Source organism: Barbus barbus, assembly GCF_936440315.1.
Source record: "Barbus barbus genome assembly, chromosome: 5".
Lineage (NCBI taxonomy): Eukaryota > Metazoa > Chordata > Actinopteri > Cypriniformes > Cyprinidae > Barbus > Barbus barbus.
This window is the reverse complement of record NC_136733.1, coordinates 1,612,501-1,633,791: the sequence shown is the minus strand read 5'-3', so window position 1 is coordinate 1,633,791 and position 21,291 is coordinate 1,612,501. Positions and strand designations below refer to the sequence as shown.

At 35.1% G+C, this 21,291-nt stretch overlaps 1 protein-coding gene across 1 annotated transcript; it reads left to right on the top strand.

Annotated features, from left to right (window-relative positions):
• The first annotated feature begins 903 nt into the window (after positions 1-903).
• ca4a (carbonic anhydrase IV a) lies at positions 904-13,779 on the top strand. Its single transcript, XM_079417624.1, has 8 exons — positions 904-1,006; positions 8,760-8,804; positions 8,923-9,087; positions 9,802-9,947; positions 10,124-10,216; positions 10,325-10,391; positions 11,622-11,785; positions 13,462-13,779. Exons 1-8 carry the CDS (start codon positions 946-948, stop codon positions 13,639-13,641), a joined length of 921 nt encoding a protein of 306 aa, XP_079273750.1. The 5' UTR covers positions 904-945; the 3' UTR covers positions 13,642-13,779.
• The last annotated feature ends 7,512 nt before the right edge of the window (positions 13,780-21,291 follow it).

Sequence of the window (21,291 nt, the reverse complement as noted above, 5' to 3'; positions counted from 1 at the left end):
TCTGTATAGCCTAATAATCATTATATAGCCTAGTTCCAGACTATAATGATACTAGGCTTTGAACCGGCCATTAGATGTCACCAAACTCACATTAACGATTGTTTTGCGCTCAGCATGTCAATATTCATAACTGCATATTTCTGTTGTGGATAAAGCAGGTGTTTACTCCGGTAACTTTATACAAGATATAATAATCTCCCATATACACACTATAAAGTATATGAGTAACATAAATATGTTTGCAACAGTAAGATTGCGGAATATTAAATATGTGTTAAGATGGGAGGCAATAAAAATAAAAATAAAACAATAACAATAGCCTAATTCAACACTTCCTACTTCCTGACAGAATTTTCTTCATTTACTAACCACACATTTCCCTGAAACAGGCCTACATGCTGGAACAAAAAACACTGAAGGGATCATAAGGATTTCACCTGGAATAATCCAATAATGAGGGATTATTCCAGGTGATTCATGGAATTACAACTTGGAAAAATAATCAATAATGAAAATACAAAGTTTGAATAAGATGATCTGAGATTGGGCACGATTTATTTTGGTCATATGCTGCCATGCACAGTTGGATTGTCTCTGTAATAAATGTAGCCTAAGTTTATGTAAACTAAGTTGATTGTGGGGGGGGGGCATCTTTCTACTTATAATATGCATTATCGTTAGGTGAGTTTTTTTTGTTGTTGTTGTTTTTTGTACTGGCATTTATCGTATCTGACCATTAAAATTACTTTTAGATAGATAGGTGAGTAATAATAATGAACATATAACGTGATAAAACGGGTGTGATGTGATGCTCTCGTTATTGAGGAAAGTGATGGGAGGGGCCAGCAGACTCCATCCTGTCCATTGATAGATATATTACTATATAAGAGACGATCACACTCTCAAAGGGTCGAGTCTCATTGCTGGAGTCACAGGACTTTCACAATGCGGTGTCTGCTTTCAGCCTGTCTTCTGTCACTGCTTCTGCATTCGTGCACCGGTGCAGGTGAGTCCAGCACATTCATGATCTGCTGCTCAATGATGCTGCCGCAGCGCTGCTTCAGATATGCGTTCAATCTCATTTACAAACTCTACAAATACACAAGCTTTCAGTGCTCAGGTAACATCAGGGCTATATCAATAAGGACATTTCTCACTGATCAGATTAAATTTACTGAATGACCTCAGATCTATATCATTAATAGCTAACTTAATGTGCTTCATTTAAACAGAGTTGTAGGCTTAGCCTACTAGAAATTTACATATATTCTCAAACAGTTATATTTACAATCTTTTATACACCAAAAAAGTATTTTTTTATGCACAAAACACTGATTTTAACATTTTAACAATAATGATAAGTAATTTCAACAGCCTAAAAATTCGGCAAGTTTAAGCTTTTCAAAAGTACACAATAGAAAAACGCACGATGCTTTTTAAACTTTATTACATTTTTGACTCGGAAAGAATGACCGTTAAACTTGATTCACAGCACAAAATAAAGATCAGGTCATTAAACTCAAAACAAGTTTTTGCAGGATATATAATGTTAGCTTACATAGGCAGACTGTCAGAGAGTTATTAATCTTATAAATTTAGAAGGACCTTCAGTGTCGAACCCCCTAAAAAAAAAAAATCCGTCAGGTAAAAAAATCAATCTTGCGCACTGTCCTCATTTTGTGGAGGAAGGAGCATCTTTGTTTCTGCTCAAGGACACTCAGTCCGTTCCTGTTCCTTCCCTAAAGCCTCTGAAGCGGCATCAGCTGCACCTGTACTGTCTGCCAACTGCACCAAACCTCTTTAAGACCTTTCAAAATACCACGTTTTCTCATATATGTAGGTTCTAGAGCAGCGCTCTGTTGCTATGGTTACCTCAAAAAAAATAATTTTTGTTTATGATTTGAATTGATTTCTGTTTGTGAGGGTCTATTTACCTCGAGATGAAAACTGAATTTGTCAGGTTTTGTTGTTATTCATCGACTAGCTGTGAAAAGCAATGAAGGGATAAATAATTACAGTAGATTCTTAGACTCCAGCGCCTTACTGTTTTCTGTTGGTTATTGAAACGTTTGAAACTTACAAAAATAATGACATACATTTTGATGATTGACAGATAAATTCCAGTGGTGCCAAAACACTTAAAAACGTCTCAGCTGTAGATTACGAAATATCAAAGCAAGTGTCAGTTACTGTAATTAATCAACATAAATGATTCTAGCTTAAAGACATTAAAACACATGTCTCCTGCCTTGATGTTAGATTTCCGGTTCTCTAGGATCTAATTAAAGATATAAAAACGTTGGCACACATTTTCTGGATCTGCTTTGAAATGACGTGCATTGTACAAAAGCACTATATAAATAAAATGACTCACAAAAGGAGGTTTGTTCACTTTGAAATGCTAAAACAATAGATGGAGTGTTGAAAATGAGGACAGTCGGTATTCAGTGACTTTGTTTGCTGATAGTTAATGTCATTAAAGCGTCCAAATATACTTTCTAGTTTAGCAGTATGTCAATAAAATGTCCACAAAAGGCTGTATGTCTCCATTTAAGAGCCACTTTAGATGCATGTTCAAGTGATTCTGTATAGAACCAACAAGCAATGACTGCAATCTTCATATTAGCATTAGTAACTGTTACCCATCATTTATTAGTCAAGCAGTCAAGAGGTTAAAGACAGCTCTGCAGTTTCATTGATTCATTGTGCTCTTGATCAACACACTTACTGTATCACGGCTTCAGTCCCTCTGGAATAAACTGAGGTGAAGTCAGCTGTAAAGGACTTTTAATTAAAGCATCTGCTAAATGGCAGCCATCTAAATTAAAGGTCAATAAATGTCAATATGGTTTATAAATGGCACCTTAAGTGTTAATAATCCAGTGGAAATGTTTACATGCTGAAGAACTGAATAATGGCATGCTGAAATATTGTCTCAACCTAATATAGAAAGAAAGGAAATGAACAGAACGCAACACTGCAAATCTCACCGTCTACATAGGCAGCTTCCTTCTTAGTGAAGCTTCTTAACCAAAACGAAAAGTGTCTCATTTAAAACTCAGTCTTCAAGTAATTATTCCTAATGATTGACAACAACAACTTAACTTAAAAAAGCACTGTCCAGGTAAAGTGGAGTGATTTCTATTGCTAGTGTTCGGTGCAATACCATAAACAAATTGCACAGTGCATTTCTAATTTCTCTCAAATGCATCTGTGATCTTGAATCTAAATGTTTGCTTTACCAAATGTCAAAATGCATTTTGGGATTGTTTTAATCAGAAAGCATACATACCATCCTAGTATGTAACAGGTTTTCTTATTAGACAGCATACGTAAGCTGCCTTAAATGTTGCCTATGGTGCACTGCAAAAATAAAATAAGATGTATTTATTAATTTAAAAATAATCATGCATATTTTGACATTTACACTTCATAAATACTAAGAAATGTGAATTACTTGAATCTTAAATGCAGCGTAGGTGATTTGGTTCAAAAACATTGTTTTGTTATGCTGGTTGAAAGTCCCTTCACATTAAGGTGACCACCAGACGTGTCACTTCCCGGGGACACATTCTGCACAGGATTTCTACGTTTCCTATAACCAGGTGTTGGTTTTTTGCGCTGCGCAGATCGATCAGTTATTTTAGGCAATTTAGAAATCCTGTGGGGAAGTGGCACGTCAGGTCATCTTACTTCACATCCCGATAGCAATCACTAAGTTAAGTGGCCTAAATGTATTATGTACGGTCATGTGTTTTGGGGAGGCGTGGCTTTGGAGAGTGATTTGCAGGGAGGGTGGGATCTTATGCGTTCAAAGCTAGTTTGCTATTGCCAGCCTCTCTGAAATCGTCTACCCTACCTTTAAAAACCCATGTAAGATCAAGAAAACTTCCTCCAAATCTTGTCCCAACTAGTCAAACATGGTTGTTTGAACAAAGAATTGAAAATTTAACAATAATGCTGAAATGTTAAGCGTTTGTGAGTTCCCAGCATGCTTTGCAGCATAGGAAATTTGCCTTGCCTTGATGAATTTATTGGTTGAATGAAGCATTTTGCATTTTATTTATTCCTATTTTACATTGTGCAGCTCACTCAGTTTTGGAAGCGAATGTGTGAAAAGCAATAAATATGAGGTAAACTTTAGCAAACGTGCAGCCTAGTCATGTTGTGTAGAATATCAAACAGCATACATTTACAAAAACACAAATAATATGCAGTTTGCATGTTCTGCCAAAATTCCTTGCTGTCTAAATAAGGGAGCTCTCTTTCTGTCTAAGCAGATTTCCGTGTTCACATGATATATATTGTAAACAAAGTGATAGAGTGACTCACAGCAGATTGCGTTTCAAGTCAGGATTTGCTTTGGTTTGCATGCATGAAACCGTATTTTCTTTGCGTTGTCTTTTGTGTCGTTCATCTGCAGTGTTGCGTCTTTGGCTCTTTGAGATATTACTGTGACCCACTGTGGCACTCACTTTGTTTCTCGCGCAGCTCTAAAGATCAAAGGCTGATTGTGAATTCATATCAGCGAACAGGCAGGTATTGTTCTCCGCTGACGTGCGCTCCAGACTCGACGCAGTTAATGATAGCGAGACCAATAAATTCCTTAATAACACCTGTTCATTTAATGCCAAACTAGTTCTTATTGATCAACAGACACATCCTCTCATTACAGTATGCATTGAGAAATGCGTTTATTGTGGTCACAAGCAATCAAAGCATGAACGTTTGCTGCCCACCTTTTCAGCAGAATTGGTTCTGAAAGTATTTTTCCCATTCATTTTTCTCATAGGGATTTTTAAAAAGTCTTCATTAAAGCAATACCAAACCAACCAGCTATGAATCACAACATTACAAAGTACAAACTATGCAAAATATGCATTTAAGTACATTTTGACAGCAGAATGAGACTCTTATATCATTTGCGGTGCTTCACGGGAGTGGATGGATTTCTTTTGACACAGTTTGCTCACCATGACCATCTGATTGGTGGAATTTTGTGTGCAGAATCCTGGGTAATGTAGTTTTTCACCACAAATTCTGCTGTTAAACAATTATATTGAAAATAATTGGAAATAATGCAGGCTTACAGCTTCAACAAAAGCATATACCATTGATTAACAAACTAAAAATAGGTTATAAGTTACCGTTAAAAATCTATTTCAGAATTATTTATTTATTTAGATTGTAACCTTTTGGCATATCTTCTAGGACAGTCTGTTTTGGGTTGGTTGCGGAGAGACCGAAACTGTAAAAAATGTGTCTCTTTACAAATAATATTTGTTATTGAATAATAAAAAATATTTGTTTCTCAAATTTATGTTTATCTAATGTAATGTTTTATTTTATATCTCCTAAGGTGGTCTGTTTCTGGTTGATAGTTCTTGAGAATAAAAACTTTTGTTCTTGCGAATAGTAATAAATAAAAAGAATAATTAAAAAAATAATAATAATCATTTATTGATTGATTGATTGATTGATTGATTGATTGATTGAACCTTTTATTTAATATCTTCTAAGGCAGTCTGTTTCTGCTCGGTAGTTCTTGAGAAAAAAAACAACAACATTATTTTGCTCTTAAGAATAAAAAAATAATAATAAAAGGAAAAAATAAATAAATAAATAAATAAATAAAACATTTATTTATTTTATATCTTCTAAAGCAGTCTGTTTCTGGTTGGTAGATTTTGAGAATAAAAACATTTGTTTTTGAGAATAAAAAAATAAAAAAATTAAAATAAAATTTTTAAAAAATTAAACTATCATTCATTCGTTCATACAATCATACATACATACATTGATTGCACCTTTTATTTAATATCTTCTTAGGCAGTCTGTTTTCCGTGGTTGCTATATGGAATAATATAACGGTTGCTATACAAATAATATCTGGAAGCGACTGTTGCACTTATTATGGTCCTCCTAAGAGGCTTCTGTGAGGGAATGAGATCATGTGCATTCTGGGTACAGGCAGCACACAATGGGAGATGATAAACAGGCTCTGGATGAGGAAGGATGGCCGGTTCACACGTCCCTGGTGTTCCTGGCTTTGTGCTCCAGACGGCTCATGGGGAGAACCTGAGGTTTTCATCTGGCTCTGGAGACAGCAGGTCTGCGTCAGGTGGTGCAAAGATGTCGATCTTTGTGAGGCCGATTATCATGTGCCCGCAGAAGGAAACAGCATCGCAGATGAGGTCTAAAGACCTGCCCGCTGTGCCATTTCTTTGGCACTTCCTCTGCAAAACGTTCACTTCCACTGGCCGGCCCTCCATGTGTGGGACTGAACTTAGAAATAACAAAACGAGGCGACCCGACCCATTCGTTTCAATGGCGTGCGTGTTTTCATAAATATTGGATTTCAGAGATAGGGTCAAAATATTTGTGAGGTGGAGACATGAGTTTCCATTGTGAAATATTATTAAAATAAGTGGTCTATATGAGATAGCGGAGACAGATAGCGCGCCGGACCCTGGACTCGTGTCTGTCCAGCTAATGAACAATAGAAACACAATTCCTGTGTATTAGAGGCAGAGAATAACAGCTAATGATGGAGACATGGGAACAATAGTTTGTTTGTGAAGGAACAAAACTAAACAAGTGAACAATCGGGGAAGAGTTTAATAAACATGAAATTATCAATTTGATTGACACTGAAGTGACTAAAAACAAGTTTGATACCAAAGCCGTGAACTTTTAAGCTTGATGAGGTCAATCTAAGCAATGAAATACTAATGCACTTCAATAAAGAAATTAATCAAACTCAAACTCTAAAAAATAAGGAGCAGTGTTTTTGAATTTAAATAAATTAAATGTTCATCCAAAATTTCCATTCCAAAGTTTTAATACAAACAAGCTAATAAAATTTATTTAATGCATATTTCTCAGTCATAGCCTACATGGCAAAAAAATCATGGCATAATTTATTGTTAAATATTTGCATCTATTTGATTTTATTTAAATAATCATATTTTCAAAATGCATGAATTCAAATAGATTAGAATCATTAGAATTGTTGTGAAAACAATTAAATTTATCATTAGGTTAAAAAGTATTAACAATGTATTAGGGTTGAAACTACTTGTATTTATTGATGATATGCATTTAAAACCTATTCAATTTATTTGTATAATTATAGAAATCCAACTACTTTCATTTATGCATGATTGGCATGAACATGTGCATCACATTAAGTTTATTAGTTTATGTTAAAACTATGTAATGCAAATGCATGGGAATTTTATGTGCAGTAATACATTAATCTTGATATTTCCGTTTTTTTAATTAAATTTTATTTTTTTATTTTTTTGGGGGGGGGGGGCACAAGTTCTCTTTTATCCTATATAAGTCATTACAATGTTTAATGGATGTGAACATGCAAATTGGCTGATATTCTGATTAAAAATGGACATTTAAAAATAAAATGTTTTTATTGCACACTTAGAGTCAGATCTATTAAATATGATCATTATCTAGTTCATTATATTAGTAATAAGTCACTGAAACACACAGAAGGAAGTTACTATCTTACTGTCATTATTTCTTTTCATCAATATTTTGGTCACCAGTGTCAATACAAGATCATATGAGCTCATTCTGACAAAGAGACCAATGAAAGGTCATCAAAGCAATTTGCATTTGCAATAGCATTTGGGTCATCAGTGACATTCCTCTTTAATTCCTAAAATAAAAGGATCTGAAAAGGAGACCCGGTGTCACGAAATCCAGTCATGTCTGAGTAACTTGTTGAGAAGTTGCCTGAGAGACTTCAAAACATCCCGTTAGTTACTTCTGTTAAGAATATGGAGATAGTTTAGTCATGATCAACAATCTAGCCTGTATAGCCTGTGCTCATTGTGAGCGGCAGGGAGAGGTTTTCCTGTTGGACGAGTCAATGGAATGAAGTCATTAGAATTAATAACTTGTTTAATTCACTAGCGGTCAAAAGTTTGGAATGAACACAATTTAGTTTTTATGGTTTTGAAAGAAGTCTGTTCTGCTCACCAAGGGTGAATTTATTTGATAAAACATACAGTAAATACAGTAAAATTGTGAAATATTATTGCAATTAAAAAAAAAAAATCAATTTGAATATATGTTAATATGTAATTTATTCCTGTGATGCAAAGCTGAATTTTCAGCATCAATCTTCTTTATTATTGGTGTTCAATTATTGATGATAATAATAGGAAACACGTATTAAATGTTGAAAATATAAATATTTTCTAACATTTTAGAAGAACTGTCACTTTTAAACAATTTAATGTTGTTTTTTTTTTGTCTTCTTGCTCCAAACTTGTGGTAGTCTATCACAGTTTCTTCTAAAATATGAAGCAGAAAAACAGTTTTCAACATTGATAATAATCAGAAATTTTTGTTGAGCAGTAAATCAGTATATTAGAATGATTTCAGAAGATCATGTGACACTGAAGACTGGAGTAATGATGCTGAAAATACAGCTTTGATCACAGAAATAAATTACAGTTTAACACATATTCACATAGAAAAAAGTAATTTTAAATTGTAATAATATTTCACAATCTTACTGTATTTTTTATATCAAATAACTACAGCCTTGGTGAGCAGAAGAGAATTCTTGCAATTTAAAAATCTTACTTATTCCCAATTTTGACCGGTAGTGTATTATCCCAGAAATGTCTAAAGGATCTTGTGTGAATATTGATTAACAAAAGTATAAAATCAAGCAAAAATATCTAAATAAAGTATTTCCATTTACCTATTCATCTTTTATACTCACACAGACTGGTGCTACCAGACACAAGTGAGCTGTGAATCTCACTGTAAAGGTAAGTGTAGACTCTATGTGCAGATTCTGATTCTTAATGCACCATTCAAGACACATCACTCAACTATCTAACACGTATATAAACTAAATCTAACGTTACTTCTCCATGTTGCTTAAAGGACCAGACCGATGGAGTGAAGTCAATGCAGACTGTGGGAAGAGCAGACAATCACCAATCAACATAGTGACGAAGAAAACCCAGCTGGACGAGCGGCTGACGCCTTTCAAATTCACCGGCTACCAGACCGTATTCGACAGCACCATGAAGAACAACGGCCACTCGGGTAAGACTGCAAACTGGACAAGAGCAGCAGCTGAAGACAAGACTAATCTAGTCTGATGAAGAGCATGTAGTTTGAAATGTCTGTTTTGTTCTGCTTTGGTGAGCTCATTAAATATTTTTGATTGAGCAGTTTCTATGATCTATATTTTGGTTGTGCGAATATAGTTTGTTTCTTCATCAGATTCTGAGAAATGTAGCATTGCATCAGTGTCTCAGCAATGGATGCTCTGCAGTGAATGGGTGCCGTCAGAATGAGAGTCCAAACAGCTGATAAAAACATCACAATAATCCACACCACTCCAGTCCATCAGTTAACATCTGGAGAAGACAAAAGCTCAAACAAATCCATCAAGACATTTTTAACTTCAAACTGTTGCCTCTGGCTAAAATATGAGTCCAAAATCCATAATAACGCCGGAGTATTTTGGATTAAGGACTCGTATTTTAGCCGGAAACAACTGTTTAAATTTAAAAACACCTTAATGCTGGATTTGTCTCAGTTTTTGTCTTCTCCAGATGTTAACTGATGGACTGGAGTGGTGTGGATTATTGTGATGTTTTTATCAGCTGTTTGGACTCTCATTCTGACGGCACCCATTCACTGCAGAGCATCCATTGCTGAGACACTGATGCAGAGACACATTTATACAAACCTGATGAAGAAACAAACTGCTCTGTGTGACGCTGGACTGTAATGTTGTGTTTTCCACATCAGTTCAGGTCAGTATACCCATCACAGCCACAGTGTCTGGAGGAAACCTGGGAGAAACGTACAAGGCCGTGCAGTTTCACCTCCACTGGGGCACCAACGGAGGTCCTGGATCTGAACACACCGTCGATGGAGAGCAGTATCCCATGGAGGTGCGACCAACACCATATCAATTAAAAACACCGGCCTGCATCAGATTCACTGAATGAAATCCAATACTCGTTTATAACTGTTTTGTGCTGCTGATTCCAAAAATACTCTCTGTTTGCATTTCATTTTTTATTATATATATAAATCTGTATTATTATGTGTGTTACTCTCTCACCAGCTGCATATTGTGCACATGAAACAAAGATACAACAGACTTGAAGATGCACTCAGAGATCCTTCAGGAATCGCGGTGCTGGGATTCTTCTACGAGGTTTGAAATGCATGTGATTTAAAATCAAGAAATATGAGTTTGTTTAGTTCGCTCAGAGATGATTTTGAATTTGTACAATGAAAAATCAACATTGCTTCTAACTTTCAGGAGTCAAGCAGCTCTAACAGAAAGTATGATCTCTTCACACACGGCCTGCGCAGCATCCAGAATACAAGTAAGAAAACCACCATGTTTCTGCAGTATTACAGGAATATTCCTTATGTGGCATGCTGTCGATCAACACAGACAGTCATTTTGACTTGGTTTGAATATGTACATTTCTGATTATATTTTAAATATCTGTTGATGGTGCTCTGATTCTTTTACTTCATTTAAATCACTGTGAATGCATTGTCTGCATTAATCAAAAGCATGCTGATTTTGCATGAATATATACTGGAATTTCCCTTTAAGAGTGAAGTGGCATTTATTCTGTGTGAACTGATTCAGTTTAATGATCAGAGTTTCGGACAGTCATTGGTCATACTTTGACTTCCTTAAGAGAGAAACACTGACGCTTTTATAACATTGATCTGTTTGTTTGAGCAACACGATATACCAGATTATGACTCAACCAGTGACGTGAGCTTGAGGGACAATAGGACTATCTGGAAACAATCGTTATCATTATTTTTCATGATTTTGTTCCGCTTAGTGCTGTTTCTAACAAAGAAATTACACACTTTTAATTATAATTTTATCAAATTAAATTTAATCAAAAAACATATATATTATTGTCTTCCTTAAAAAAAGTTAAATTAATTTTAATGAAAGCATAAATCCTGAAATCTACATGAAAAACGTAATATTATGTTAATATTCTGGATGTTTTCAAATAAAGCTAATGATAACTCTGAAAGGAAACATGAAAAGGAAACTTTATGCATTTCTAGAAATATTCTGGAGATAATTTTATGCATTTCTATAAAATCCACTAAAGTGTGGGGTCAGTACGATTTTTTAAAATGTTTTTGAAAGAAAGACACAAATGCTTTTATTGAGCAAGGATGCATTAAATTGACAGTAAAGTAATTTACAGTGTTATGATTTCAAATAAATGCTGTTCTTTTGAAAAATAAAATGCATGACGGTTTCCACTAAAATATTGGGCAGCACAACTGTTTTCAACATTTACAATAATCTGTTCATGAGCAGCAAATCAGTATATTAGAATGATTTCTGAAGGATCATGTGACACTGAAGACTAGAGTAATGATGCTGGAAATAGAGCTTTGATCTCAGAAAAAAAATACATTTTACAATATATTCACATAAAAAAACAGCTGTTAAATTTAATTTTTTTTATTTTTTTTAAATGTATTTTTGATCAAATAAATGCAGCCTTGTTAATCAGAAGAGACATTGTTCAACAAAAGTGTCTGAATGACTCTTTTTGTTTGCTCAGATGGAAATACGACGCTCCGTAAGATCGCTCTGAATCAGCTCATTCTTCCTGAAGCCAACATGACTAACTATTACCGGTATGACGGCTCTCTAACCACTCCGGGCTGCACGGAGGCTGTGGTGTGGACGGTGTTTGAAAACCCCATTCCCCTCGACAGAGAACAGGTACGACTGAAGCTGCCTTCACGCCATTATCCTGAATACCAAAAACTGCACATGAACTCTATTTAAACTAATTTACCTTGCTATCTTTTGCCATTATAGTCAGGTATATTAAATAAATAACCATTTTATGGTTACATTGCATGTATTTGATCATTTATTTGAATGAAACTTCAGAATCTAGACAGCGAAGTGAATCATACAATAGTGCAGGTGATGATTATTTGGCTCTCAGTGAACAGGATGCTACATTTATTCAGTATCCATTGGGTATGAATAAATATCTTCAATATATTCTCACTTTGGTAAGATTTCCCCAATAAAAAGGTAAGAATGAACATAGCTACGAGAAGAATAACAACAAATCATACAAAAACACAAAGATAAAAGACTGTGAACTTAATATTTTTAATGGGAGAATTAGAAAGCCATGAAGCATTGTGACTAATAAAATTAATAACATAAAGTTGTTGACATCATTTTTAATTAGATTGTCATATTAAACAGTGTTATTTTAGTATCATTGAAATACTGAATTACGTTTTCATGTTTTAGTAATTTTGTTGTGTGTTTGTCATTTTTATTAGTTATTTAATATGATATATTTTTATTTCAGTTTATAGTTATATTAGTATCTCAATTTAAACTAAATGAAAATGAGAAAAGTTGCTTTGGCAACTCGCTGAAATAAAATAGTTTATGTTTTTATTTTGTATTTCGGTTAATGTTTATTTTATTTGTAGAAACAATTTTTATGATTTTAGTTTTAGTTAACTATAATAAGTCAGATATGTAAACAACATATTTGAAGTTAATAAACACGTGGTCAGAATTGTTGGCACCCTTTGTAAATATAATCAAAGGCGGCTGTGAAAATTAATCTGCATTGTTAATCCTTTTGATCTTTTATCTGCTCTAGCTCTTTTCTTAAAGCCACTTCACTAATTTGTGAAGCTCAGTTATATTTTGCTGCACATCAGAAATATATTCTTTGGTTTTTCTCATTGTGATGGATGATTAAGGGAATTTGGGCTTTGTTTTCCCTCCTATTTATATTTCTGTGAAACAGGAAGCCATGGCTGGATAATTTCATGTTCATAAACACCCTGGAGTGCTCAAAATTGTGAATGTGAATTGGAATATACTTCAGAGATATTTCACTCATAAGAATTTCTAGGGGTGCCAATAATTGTGTCCAATGTATATTTGAGAAAAACATTTATTTCATAATGAGATTTTCCCCCATTTTCAATTTCAATTTTTTCAATTTTAGTTCAACGAAAGGTTAGATATACATATATTGAGTGCCGAACGAGACACTAAAGAGTTGTTTTGGCACAAGTAGCTTGTTTTGATTTATATTATTTTGCAGAATTGTGGGTAATGTAGTTTTTCACCAGAAATTCGGCTTTTAAACACAATTCTTTAAAAGATAAGTTGAAATAATGCAAACTGACGGCTTCAACAAAAGCATCTACCATTGAATAACAACCTTGTAGCTCACAGTAGATCTGTTTTTAAAGACTAAGATCAGTTCCTCTATGGAGAAAATGAATGGGATTTTTACCTTCTATTAGGACTTCAGAAGTGAGCACTTAAAGGGCCCCCAAAATTCAACTTCCTGTCATCATTTTAAACCTGTATGATCATTGCTCTGATCATTATGTGTCTTCAAACAGCTCCGGGCTTTTTCCACCCTGAAGTTCCACGATGGGAGCCTGATGGTGGGAACGTTCAGACCCGTTCAGCCGCGTAACAGACGCGTGGTTTACCGGTCCGGCGGAGCAGCGGTTGCCGCCAGCGCCGTCCTGATTCTGGTCTCCATCAGCGCAGCGCTCGGCCTGTCCCATCCCAACTAGAACGAGACCGACCCGCTACCAGCACACAGTCAACACAATGAGTTCTCAGCCAATCAACAGACCAACAGAAGAAAACCACAAACAAGCTGTTTCTACAGGACACTAGAGTAGTTAGTGTAGAATCTGACCAGTAGACGTGTGTTCATAGCTATCAATAGGAGCTGGACTAAAGCCGCTCAGACTTTCTGTGAAGGTCTGACAGGGAATAAATGCATGAACTTTATCTGTTATAGACATCTGCTAAACACACACACACACACTCACACGGGGTATATTTACGAAGGCTTTGATGTGCTGGAGATGTGCATTACTAACACACACAGAGATGATCAGCACTCTACCGGTGAAAGGTCACAAAGGTCAAGGGTGAAAGGTCACAGAGCCGTGAGAATAGATCGGAGAGTAACCTAGATATAGCAAACACACAATCATCTACATCTACATTAATTCTGTTGACAGATTTATAGGGTGTTTCACACTTGAGTTCAAAAGAATCAAATTCGCTTTAAATAAATCAAGTCAATTGATTGAGAACTGAGAATTTAAATTTATATTTAGTGTGTGTGTGTGTATATATATATACATGCCTAAAGTGTATGATATTATTTATAATTATTTATATATTATTTATGATTATTTATAATGTGATAGACATGCATTCTATATGCTATATATGTAAAATTAAATATATATATATATATTCCTGTCCAGTTTTGCAAACTGCTTTCAGACCCCTAAAAATGTGCCAAGTGTGAACAAAAGGGAACCAAGTACTTTTGCATTTCTAAGTTTAACCCAGACATGCATCGCTTCATACAGACACATAAAACCCTTTGATAGTCAATAGAGATGGTCAAAGTGAAAGTGGTGTGTGACAAGATTTTGTTTAAAATGAACTACAATTTCACAACACCTCCAGTCTGTGGCATGATATTTACACACATCTGGACTTGTAGACGTCTTTAAGTCATGCATCTTGTACACAAACTTATACTGTATATCCAAAAGATTCTGTTCAAGTCTGTTGTGAGGACACATGATTTGTGTTTTATAAACTTTGAGGGTCTCAGATGCACTAAATGTGATGCATTGATGCTCTTGCTGGAGAAAATGAATATAATGATTAGTATTTGCTGTAAAAGCCGTTCAGACTCTACAAACAGGGAAACGTGCAACGTCTGTACTCATAACGCACATCAACATTATCTATATGTATGTTTTCTTTTTAGTTTTTTTTACACATCTATGTATTTATGTGTATATGTATGCATGTTCATGTAAGCGCTGCTGTTTGTTATGTGTATTATTGCTGAAAGCATTGATAAATTTGACCTCTGGACACTCAAATCAACACCAAAGCATCACTGAATCGCCATCTCCTGCTTGTGCATATTGACATTTAATCTTCATTTACATTGAAAATGTCAGTTTTGTCAACCTGTCAGAATGCACTGATGATATTATGATGATGTAACTGCTAATGATATAGTGAATGCATTCCAGTATAATAATAAATGGCTGCGTTTCATTTTTTAAATCAAACGCATTCGGTCATTCTTTAGTAAAGGTGAAGTCTGTCATTTCTGCACCAGTGAAATTGTTTTTAGTAATTGAAATAATGCTAAAATAAAATAAAAAATTTAATAAAATAAAAATTCAGATGAAAGAATTGAAGACATGTTATAGTACTAAAATATGGAAGCTAAAAAACAATACATTTAAAAAGCTCAGAGAAAAATAGCAGAATTGTGAGATTTAAAAAAAAAAAAATTACAATTACCCATTGTTTTATATTTTTTCTGCTTCATTTTTTTTTATTCCATGGCAGAAACAAGATTCCATACTAATATTTATAAAACTGAAATGAAAATAAATTTAAGCTATTTTATATAGAAATATTTTTATAAAATGTAATGACAAATGCACGTAACAAAATTACTAAAGCTCAAACTAAAGTACTAAAACCTAAACTAAAACTGAAAATATAAAACTAAAATCTACACTACATATATATATATACATATTATGTGTGTGTATATATATATATATATATATATATATATATTTATTTAAAATATTTATTTGAACAAATGTATTCCTGGAAAAACCATATATTTCTAGAAATATTTAACTCAATAAATATATATTTCTATACATGCAAACATACATTACACAATTTTCTTGAATATAATTCTATATATTTTAGATGCAAAAGCCTCTAAGTGCCATCTGAAATTTTAATCTAAAATAAGCATTTTTATAAGGTTCCTATATGTTTAGGTTCAGTAAATGTATTCTAATGGCAACGTATAGGTCCTTTTTGATGCAATTAAAGTGAAATAACTAAACATAAATATAGCAACCTGATAAAAATGCTCATTTTAGAAGAAAATGTATATATATATATATATAGCAGTAACACTGTTGGTGGTCTTTCTGAATTTTTCTTTTTACCAAAGATGTACGGTTTACTTTAAGGAATCATCTGTGTTCAATCTAAGTGCAGCTCCATCAACAGCTTTCACAGCATACTGTTTATAACCACTGATAATAAAAATGATAAATGCAATAATTGTCAGAATATACACTTTGTAATGTACAGCTGCAAGATTTAAACATTACACACATTAACAAGAGACTAGTCATAAAACATCTTACCAATAGTGCATCTGTAAAGTCTGTTGGCAAAGTTGTAATTCAATATTTCACTTATATTGCCATGATGATGTAAATCTGCTAAACCAGTGAGTTCAACCTGAGAGATTGATCTGTTCACATTCCCATCCATCACTCAGTCAGCCACGACCTGCACATCTTTGCTCTGTAAACATATTCTCTTCCACCTAAACAGTAATGTGAATATTTATCATATGTTATAAGGGGCCAATATTAGGCTGGTATGGTCTTGCTTGTAGTTAAAGCTTCTACATCATTTCAGGGGGCAAAAAGCAACTTTCTCCATTGACGGCCATTCACAAATTGCTGGATATACATGCAAAATCATTCATGCAAAATTGGCCATGCATTCATTTTTATGCATGAAATGAAAATGTTCCATATTGGCCAAAGCACAGTTTTTTGGGAATGATACTAGTCTGTAGTTCAGGGTTTGAGACTGTGACTGGCGTTTGAGACTCCAGTGTATTTCAGTCTTTCTAATTCAGTTTTTTCACTTGAACTCAAAGTTACCAGCAAATTAACTAGCAATTTTATGTGTGAAAACGGTTTCAATAATTCCTATACCTTATATACCAGTGTATGTCATTCTTTCTATACTTACCAATTTCACATTAAATTCAATGTTTCTATGTTACAACGTTTCTTTGTAATTGAATTCAATGTTATGTTTGTTTGTAATAATTTGTGAAATTTACAAGCATTTTCTGAGTGAAAATTGTTTCATTAAATCCTATATAATTTTTTTCAGATTAAAAAATTTCACTTGAAAATTTCAATTGTTACTTGCCATTTCTTAGTAACTGATATTATGTCACAAATAGTTACAAAGAAATGGCAAATAACATTGAATTATATGAAATTGTTAAAGAAGAAAAACTGAAATATAAATATTTATTGTAAGACAAATATTGATACAACTTTATTTACAACATCACAGAAATCAACCTAAATTGACATATGTCTTTCTTACTGTTTTCTGCATATTAAGCTAAAATTTGACCGTATTTTAATGTAAGAAAATCTACACATTTCTCATTTAAGACTCGAGTAAAAATGCAAGAAATTTTCAAAATCAAACCACCTTCCAATTTCACTTTTCACTTGTTTCAGTGTTCACCTCGCTGCAGATTACAGACTCTTTCTGAACCTGAAGACTGCTTCTTTTCACATTATTACATGCACAACACAAACAGAAGACTCTGGCCTTCAAGGAGTCCTATCACATTAGAGGTCTGACGTATTTTGGACCTTCCTCTGGTCTGGAAGTCTCCTAAAAAAGAGCTTGTCTCTCCTGGGATCTTCTTCCTTTCTCTTTTCTCAATCAAAGGCCTTTTTGTCATGGATAGGACAGAAAGAAAGGAAGAACTTTAGTGCACAAAGGCTTGTGGTGAAACAGAGATGGCCTTTTCCATGCTCTCGGCCCGCTGTGGTCTCAGCGGAGCAGATGAAGCATATATGATGGACGACTAATACATGTAAAGATGCCTTTCTTTGACCTTTGACACGCTCACATGATCAAACAAATTCCAGGTTCTCATAAGTGACATAATGGCCAGCCCACCCTCAAACAAAGATGTCTTTTTTCTCCCAGATAAGAAAACCAAAATGCCAACAATCTTCCCATCAGATAATAGTGAAGCACACCGACTAAACCAGGAGTGATTGGTAACGGAGGCATTCACAGGAAAGATGCAATCTGCAGGACCGATGAGGGAGAAAACTCATTTATAATGCCCTGAACTTGGAAACGTGGTGTGCAGAATGCATTTAGCAACAATTTGTGGCTTCTTAATGAGCTTGTAATTAGACATTTTGGGCTTGAAACAAGATAAATGAACCTAAATAATGCTGCAAATGATAATACAGTTTTTCTCGATTGCTTAAACTCATTTCTTGAAACTATGCCTCGTATTCTCAAAACAGTAAACACGAATCCATAACTTCTGACTCAATTCCCCAAACTTCCTATATTCAGGTCAAAATGAAGCTCTCCACTCAAAACAACTCAATCTTGCTGAAAAAACAAACTTTGCTCTCAGACATGACACACAAACAGTCAAAAACACACACACTACAACACAGTTTTACACACTGATGAGATCAATTCAAAACAATACTACAAAAACCAGTAATAAATGTTGCTTGTGGTACTCCCCAAATGTTTTATTCCTCAATTTAATGTACTGTAGAGTACATATTCTGCCCCAGTATCCCGTATAACCTTTTCAACATCACAGGCTATACTGGCCCTGGCCAGGCAGCGGGGGGGAAATCCTCTCGCATGCCTGATGTCCTTGTGTCATTGTTCACAAACAAGATAGGCAAAATGCTTAGTCATGTTGTCAATATAACAGTGCACTCTGTGAGTATTACCTGATGTAAACTATGGCAACAGTTTGGATGACAGTTACTAGTGCTTTCTAAATGACCACATGGTGTAAGCGCTGAGAAATGTAAGGATTTGTGTGTAGAGTTTTGCAGTAACAGTTCACCAAATCTGACTCATGTGTTAAAGCAGGGAATAGTGTTTATAGTTCAGCAAAATGGGTGTGCTTTTTGAAAAATGGCGTTATGGTTTTGAAATTTTAGTTCAAAAGCTTGGTTATAGTGTTTTAGCAATCGAGAAAAACTGTAAGGCTTTCATATTTTGAATATAAGTGAATTTTGTCTTATTACATGGGCAGATTTTTCACTTGTTTTTTTAACTTGTTTATACTTAAAGGAATAGTCACCCAAAATTTACTCATCCTCAGGCCATCCAAGATGTACATTAGTTTGCTTCTTTATCATATTTGTAGAAATGTAGCATTGTATCATTTGCTCAGCAATGGATCCTCTGCTGTGAATGGGTGCCGTCAGAATGAGAGTCTAAACAGCTGATTAAAAACATCACAATAATCCACTCCACTCCAGTCCATCAATTAATGTCTTGAGAAGACAAAAACTGCATGAAAGAAACAAATCCATCAAGACGTTTTTAAACTTCGAACCATTGCTTCCGGCTTATGATCCATGATCCATAATACAGCCTCCTCCAGTGAAAAAGTGGTCTGGTCTGAAGCAGGAGCGAAATCTGCACAGATCAAGCACCGCTTACAAGTGAAAACTGTCCAAAACAGCTCTAAACAAAGATGTTGGTGGAGTTTGATGTGAGAGACAACAGGAGATTTCACTTTTTCACTGAAGGAAGCATTTTTATGGATTAAGGACTATTTTAGCCGGAAACGATTGTTTAAATTTAAAAACACCTTACAGTTTTTTCTGAATGCTTAAGCGCTAATCGTGATTCTTGTAGCACAATTTCTAAAACTATTAATACGTATAGCAAAACCACTCACTGAGTTTGCAAAACTAAAAGCACAAACACTGCTTTACACTCAGTTTGCAATTTTGTAACACACACTTTGCAAAACTGTAGGTACAATTCACTGCACAACACTCTTTTTGCAGAACTTTAAGCACAACTCACTGCTTACACTCAATTACCAAATTTCCAACACACTCCTAGCAAAATTATACACATGTATGGCTATCATTAACACTATTTTGCCAACTGTCTGGCACACTTTCACATGTGAAAACTGTTTTAGATAATTACTTCACTTTGCAATCAGCCTAAGCACTATAAGTAAGCCACAGGTAAGCTGTCTGTGTGGAGTACAATGGAAGGAGCAGTAAGAGTGAGAAGAGTGAGAATCAGAGGAGGCCGAGGGAGAGGACGTGGAGGTGAAGAAGTGAGAGGGTTAGAGGACGTTAGAGGAAGAGGAGAAGGAGGAGCAAGAAGAGGACGAGGAGGGGAAAGAGGAAGGGTAAGAAGAGTAAGAAATAGAATAACTGATGACATCAGAGCTACAATAGTGGACCATGTCATCAACCATGGGATGACCCTGAGGGAAGCTGGCCAACGGGTTCAGCCTAATTTGAGCCGCTACACTGTGGCAAGCATCATTAGGACATTTCGAAATGAGAATCGGTAAGTACTTTGTAGCACTGCCATACTCTAATGAGAAACACAACAGTCCCATACATGCAAAAATACTTAAATTGTTACTTTACAGAATTGCTAGACGTCCAGATGTTGGGGGCAGAGGAAGAATGTTCACTCCAGAGCAAGAGACCCATATAGTGAACATGGTGATTGCCAATAATGCAATAAGACTGCGCGAAATACAGCAGCGCATAATTAATAATGACACCATCTTTCAAAATATACACAGTGTAAGCATTTCTTCACTAAGTCGTGTACCTGCGCGCCACAGAATAAGAATGAAGCAAATTTACAGAGTTCCTTTCGAGAGAAACACAGAACGTGTAAAGCAACTGCGATATGACTATGTGCAGGTAAGCTATAGTGTCATTGGTTCTGAATTTGGAAGTGCATACTGTAGTGCTGTGCATGGGCCTGATGTGTTGCATTTGTTTTGTCTTGTCCAGAGAGTGATGGAACTAGAAGCAGATGCCATGGGACATGAGCTACTTTTTGTAGATGAGGCCGGTTTTAACCTCAGTAAAACCAGGAGACGTGGCAGGAACATTATTGGACACCGTGCCATCATCAATGTCCCAGGACAACGTGGTGGTAACATAACCATGTGTGCAGCTATAAGCCAAAATGGTGTTGTTCACCATCATGCAACCATAGGCCCATACAACACTGCACACATTATTGCATTCCTGGACACCTTACATGACATGCTCACTGTTCAGAGACCAGAGCATACCCGATATGTCATCATATGGGACAATGTTAGTTTCCATAGGGCTGCTTTGGTCCGCAACTGGTTTACAGACCACCCATCCTTCATGGCACTCAACCTCCCTCCATACTCTCCATTCTTAAATCCCATCGAGGAGTTCTTCTCTGCCTGGCGCTGGAAAGTGTACGACCGTCATCCTCATCAACAGGTAGCCCTTTTACAGGCAATGGAGGAGGCATGTGGAGATATTGACCAGGCATCATGTCAGGCCTGG

Coding starts and splice junctions, on each gene's coding strand:
- ca4a (XM_079417624.1), top strand. CDS start 946: ATGCGGTGTCTGCTTTCAGCCTGTCTTCTGTCACTGCTTCTGCATTCG. Junction 9,948..10,123: donor GAGAGCAGTATCCCATGGAG/GTGCGACCAACA, acceptor CTCTCTCACCAG/CTGCATATTGTGCACATGAA. Junction 10,217..10,324: donor TGCTGGGATTCTTCTACGAG/GTTTGAAATGCA, acceptor TCTAACTTTCAG/GAGTCAAGCAGCTCTAACAG.